The following is a 6,000-nucleotide window of genomic DNA, read 5'->3' on the forward strand; positions in this document are numbered from 1 at the left end:
ATTAGTTCAGTTATATAAGAGGATCACAAAAATGTGATTGGTTAACAATATATTAAATTTCAAAACTGCTCCCATATAAAAAGCGAAAAATATAACACTTTCCCCTGTGGTCTTCATATAAATTTAGTCTATATCACAAAGAAACGAAAAGAACAACTAAAATCCTCTTGATTCCGTCAACCCAAAATCCTAAACAATAATACTTGCAAACAAACAATCCCAAACCTGGAACCACATGAACATCGTCGAAGCGAACAAAACGTATTGGTGCCACTGTCTTTTTTTGCTTACAGGTACGACGACCGCACTAAGAGCATATACTCGGAGACGTACATAAAGCACATTGACCGACGAAGATCGAGCGAGTACGGTAGCAGCCTCTGAGAGGAGAGCAAGTTTATACTGTGAACTGCATCCGTAATGGAAAACAAAAAGAAGAAAACAAAAAGACACGCATAGATACGTACACACCCACCTAATTATACATCCGCATCGTCACCTACACATACAACAAATAAAACGATGCGTATAATCGTCGACTATATACGTAACGTGTAGCCCGCATCGAGAGATTCTTCGCCATCTTGCCAAAAACTCACGGAAGACGAATCTCATCAAGTAACTCGCGTTTTTAAACATATTTGGCTGCCTCGTGTGCTTACGGTTTCAACACAGTGCTCGTATATTAAATCATGTGCATTTTGGATTGCTTGGTAATGGATAAAAGATTTTTCAAAGGTTTACTTTAAGCCGGGTGCACGCATGTTTATTCAGTCAGTTGAAGAAACATTCAAAGATATATTCACAAAAAAGACATATGTGAGAAATCTGGCAAGGATTATGGGAATGGATGGTCAAAAACGTGAATCAAACACGGTCAATCAGCAATTAGCAATGGTGCATATACACCGCCTGTCATAAATATTAATTCAACTGATATTTAGTATAAATTGTATACTTCTCATTGCTTTTATTTTCTAAATATTCTGTTATAGATCTATTATTTTATTCATATAATGTGTGTCCTTTAATATAAAGTAGAATAATATTTGATAGAGCTTTTCAATAGATATAATGACATAGGTGTCCTATATATAGTAATTAATATTATTATAACTGATATTTGTGGCTGGCAGTATATATTATCATTTTTAAAAATTAAAGTTTCCTACGAGAATATTTATTGGAACTTTAACATATTTATATTTTGGCAACATATTAGGTTCCATTATTTTCTAATTTACCTCAAAATCTGTCATATATAAGACTATGCCGAAACCATTCAGAAAATAGTAGCCAGTTCGTTCGAAAGATTCACAATAACACAGATACCGTTTGAGACATCGAAACCTCAAAACTTCCTAAAAAAAGTAATGATAGAGGAAGAAACTAAATTCAAATATTTATCACGCCAGAAAGGAGACATTACTATACAAGACTGCTGAAGAAGCCGGTAGCACGCGCGGTCAGAGAATACAGAGACACGAAGATCATATACCATCGTGAAACGATCACAGAGATGCACACTGAGGACAGATAGACGCGCATGAAACGCGTAGATCACATCGCATTGCCAATACTATCGATACTATTGTACTTTTAAGCGACATTCTCGCGAAAAGAAAGGCACGCGCTTCACGCTGGAATCGATCGATCGATGGGTCAGGGAACGATCTTGGAGAAACTTACAAGAAACCATGTTTTGAAAGACATGCAAGAAAGAAAGAATGAAGATTATCTTCAAAAAAGATGTCTTGTCGATTCGTTAAGACACCTTCGCCTAATTTTTGTTTCGATTCTTAAAAAAAATCTACGTCGTATTGGGTGGCCAAGTGTGCTGTTCGATTCGTAGATAACTCGAGATCCACTTGAAATCGTTTATCAATAAGATTGAAGAAGTTACAAGAAAGATAAACTATAAAGAATAATGAATTATCGAAGCTTCGAAGCAAGTAAATGTTTATTAATGTAATGGATTTGATTGGCAGCTCGAGAGTTAATATGTAATATATTTAGACAACCAATGAAGTCGACTACGCGGTTTTATAACCATTCGAAGATAAAGTGAATAGAATCGTTTTTAATAGTGAAAGCTCACTGTGCCTGTTAGGCGGTCGATAGTGAGATTCAAGGTTCGATGTTAAGTACTAGTCGACTTTAGTGTCGTTTCTGACCTATATTCGAAGAAAAGACAAAAGAAATGAACAGTGTAGTCTTTATTATTTTTAATGCAATTAGTATTATTGCTCACCGATAATGTTATTACATGACACGTTGCATGACATGATGCCGACGTTGATTTCAACGGTATTGCGTATTTTCTTTTTCTTAAAAGAAAATTATGATGTGATATATAATTCCAAAGTGATCGTCGTTATTATTATCGTTGTTACTTGATTAGTGTTATTCATAGTCGAAAAGCTATTTATTTTGTTGTTCACGCTTTGGAAAAGCGCCGCGTTTTAAAATCGTTGGTAGTAGATGATCGAGATAATGTCGGTAACCGATAACATCGGAAAAATTGTTTTTTAATTCTTTTCTGTATTTTATTGTATGTTTTATCGTTCATTGTTGTTATGTGATTTTATGTAGAGAACACGTTGTTGCGAAGATTTTTATAGATTTTGTGATATTTTTGTTTTTTCTTCATTTTATAGTTGAAATATGTCTTCCTTCGAAGAAAGTATAATGGCTGCTTTTAGAATTAAAATGCAATACAGAAATAATTATAGCTCGTTGAACTTTCCCTCCGATTATTTATTTAATCTTATTTGAGAAAAATATTGACTCGCTTAATTATGTGTATATTGGACTTAACAATCAAATTTCTGCAATAGCATCCGTATAATCAGACCATGAATGCAATTCGTTTTAATGTTAGTTTAAATAACGAATATTTATGTACAAAAAATATATATTTTTTATCGTTGCAAATTTTATTTGAATATTAAGTGTAATGTAAATAATTAATTAGATGATGTGATTATAGTTTTTGTTTTTCTGTCAGGAGTATTTATTTATTTTTCTTGTACAGTTAATAATATTTGTTTAGCTCCTAGTCATCTAAAAAATAGCAACAGCACAATTTTACAATTATATTAAACTATCCAAATATTCACACATTCAAAAATAATAAAATTTCCTTTCGGCGAATCTAACGATTTATGTTTCAAGACGTTTAGGGTAAAACATGAATAGGATTTAAAAGATTAGTAATAATAATAAGCATATGATGATCTATTGGTAAATTAAAGCAGCGAAATCCTGTAAACGTTTAATAAAACTCTAAATATTTAATAAAAGGCAAACAAATTACGCTTTATCCAGAATAAATTCACCAATAATGTAATACCATTTTAATTCGTACATTTTGATATTATAAAACATTAATATTTAACTCTCTGTGATCAACATTTCCTGTTAATTTTAAAAGGATAAGAGTTTATAAATATCTAAATAGATCAAATCGTTATGTCATAAACATTCGAATCTTATAAAATTTTCGAAAAGAATGGCCCAACTTTTACGCAGGACGTAAAACGAGTCACAAATCAATTAAAAAGCCATTCCCTGTTGTGGACTGAATAATTCACACTGCAAATTAGCGAAGGCACCTTGAAAACCCCGCGCGAAATTCTATTCGAATTAATTACGTGCATCTACGCCGTTTCGATGTTCCGAAAAACAGTTTGAATAAGGAATGTTGAACGATTAAATCGATAGTAAAATGTGCCATTTAGTCGACAGAAGAAGGTCGATTTGAAATGATCGAAAGCTCGTACTAACATAATCAAAGCTTTTAAAAATAAAGATAAAGTCGAGAGATATTGTACAATGCAATAACATTTTTTATTAGAGTCTAGTTATGTAAGATTTCATTATATTTTAATTCGTCGATGTGCGTGTCCTTTAGTTGTTAATTAATATTAACTCATTGTCAGTGGAATATTTCGTTTAATTTATGCTTCGTTAATAGTCACGTCGATTGATCAGCAATAAATCAAAGTCTGATAATCTTATCTATGATATTGTACAACTTTTTTTATCTTTTGTCTCTTCTAATGTTTCTTCTTTTTTTTTTTTTTTTTTTAATTTTGATTCATCGTTTCTCTGTGATAGAATTCGCGTGTTAACGTCTGCTGTAAATAATTTGTAAATATATGTACGTCGTTTCAGTAACGCGATAATCGATAGCCGGAAGAAAGTGTTTCTCTCATATAAATAACTAGTGTTTAGTTTGTAAAAATGATGGGCTATGTGTCAACAATCGCATATGTAAAATAAGCCAGCGATGAACAATGTGTCGGAAGAAAATTCTGTATCTAATATTAATTCGCGAATTTAGTACGTTATCTAATGTTCGTTACTTTATTATGTTGAGATGCGTTTTCGTTTATTTTTTGTTATGGAGTTAATGCTCCAGATATGATTATTTCTCAATTGTAAGATCGCGAGATAATTTAATTTTATTTCATGTATGAATTTATAATAAATTGTCGCTTTTTTACAATGTTTCGATGTAATTAGGAAACTTTGTTACTTTGCTTCTTGTTAGTTTTGTTAATCTTGAAAACAATTAAAGTTAATAAAAAGAAGTAGGAAAATTTGCGTTATGAACGAAGTTTCAATTTGTTTCATTAAGTACTTTTAATTTGGTAATCTACATGCTCATGTTGCATTTTTTGTAAATTTTGATGACCATTTGTTTCTACAATATCTGCAAGGTTTAATATTATAAGAGAAATTCGCTGCATACCTATGCATACATATCTCACATGTACGTGAAATCATTTTTAATGAAGAAAAGAAGAAATGTGTTCTGAAAAAATATGTTCTGGAACCTTTTTATAGTTTCATATTCATTTTTTGTATTAGCCTGCCAGAAATAAAACTTGATTATATTTCAACTGTCAAATATTGTTTTTCTTCTTTTTATTAAAGTAATATACTACGTATATCACGAACTAATCTAAATAAGATAATATTAATATTAGTTGTAATATAATTAAATGTAATCATTTTTAATTAATCTCAATTCGTAATAAAAATATGCCAACGTGCATCGTATATTTTATAATAAAAATATAAAGTTTAAATGAATGAAATGTTGATAATTTTAATGATATACAGCTCATTACTAAAATAAATTAAATAAAAAGAAAATAATTGTTCATAAGGATTTGAACAATTTTAATTAATTATTAAATTAATAAATAAAATAAGCATTCTGTTATTAATTCTGTTATAATCAGAATACAGTTCTTTTATTCGATAATGTTAATTGCAATCTTTATTCCGTAAAAATTGCAGGAGTTTAATCAATTATCGCTTCTACTACTATGAAGAACTAAAATCGCAGTTGAATGACACACAGATATTTAAGAGTAATATGAAACGGAATATAAAAATAGCCTTACTTCCATAAAATAATAAAGCGATTTTGAGAACGCCTCGCAAATATGCATTAATTAATGATTAACTCCCTTCTTAGTGAAATTTATAAAAAGAGAAAGATTGTCTCAATACAATCATTTAAATGTTTAATTAATTACCTATTCATCGATCTCCATTTTCGTAAAAGACTCGTGAGATAAAGGAAACGAAAAGGACAAAAAAACATTACACAATTTCTCATACTTCTTTAAAACCTGTTAAAAAATTGTTTAATTCTCACTAATAAAATACCGGATGAATGTAATTTCTCAAAGAAATACATTTTTTGGTAACTTGATTGTTATCGTTCCTTTTTTAATCAAAAAGTTGACATAAACAAAATTTTATTCAAAATTTTGATATAGTTTGTTACTCAAGTCTTGGTGGTTTATATTCTTTCATTTATGATAATAAAACACACGACAAATGTAACTTTTTTTTAGCATTCCCTTTTCTAACAATTCTTGCAAGCATTCATTTCTTTCATCAATTAAAATACAAGAATTTTTATTTATAAATTTGGTATAATAGAACGTCTGATTAATAAAAATTTTAGTATGATTTGTT

At 29.9% G+C, this 6,000-nt stretch overlaps 1 protein-coding gene across 4 annotated transcripts in view; it reads left to right on the top strand.

The window, feature by feature from the left end:
* Positions 1–1,325, top strand: part of LOC139993493 (octopamine receptor beta-2R) — a 166,170-nt gene extending 164,845 nt beyond the window's left edge. For all 4 annotated transcript variants that reach the window (XM_072015259.1, XM_072015256.1, XM_072015258.1 and 1 more), the window contains one exon: positions 294–1,325. Coding sequence is in view for 3 of the 4 variants with exons in the window: in XM_072015256.1 (XP_071871357.1) it covers positions 294–384 (91 nt within the window). In the remaining variant the exon portion in view is untranslated. The remainder of the gene's footprint in view (positions 1–293) is intronic.
* Positions 1,326–6,000: the final 4,675 nt, after the last annotated feature.

This window comes from Bombus fervidus, chromosome 13 (assembly GCF_041682495.2).
Source record: "Bombus fervidus isolate BK054 chromosome 13, iyBomFerv1, whole genome shotgun sequence".
Classification (NCBI taxonomy): Eukaryota; Metazoa; Arthropoda; class Insecta; order Hymenoptera; family Apidae; genus Bombus; species Bombus fervidus.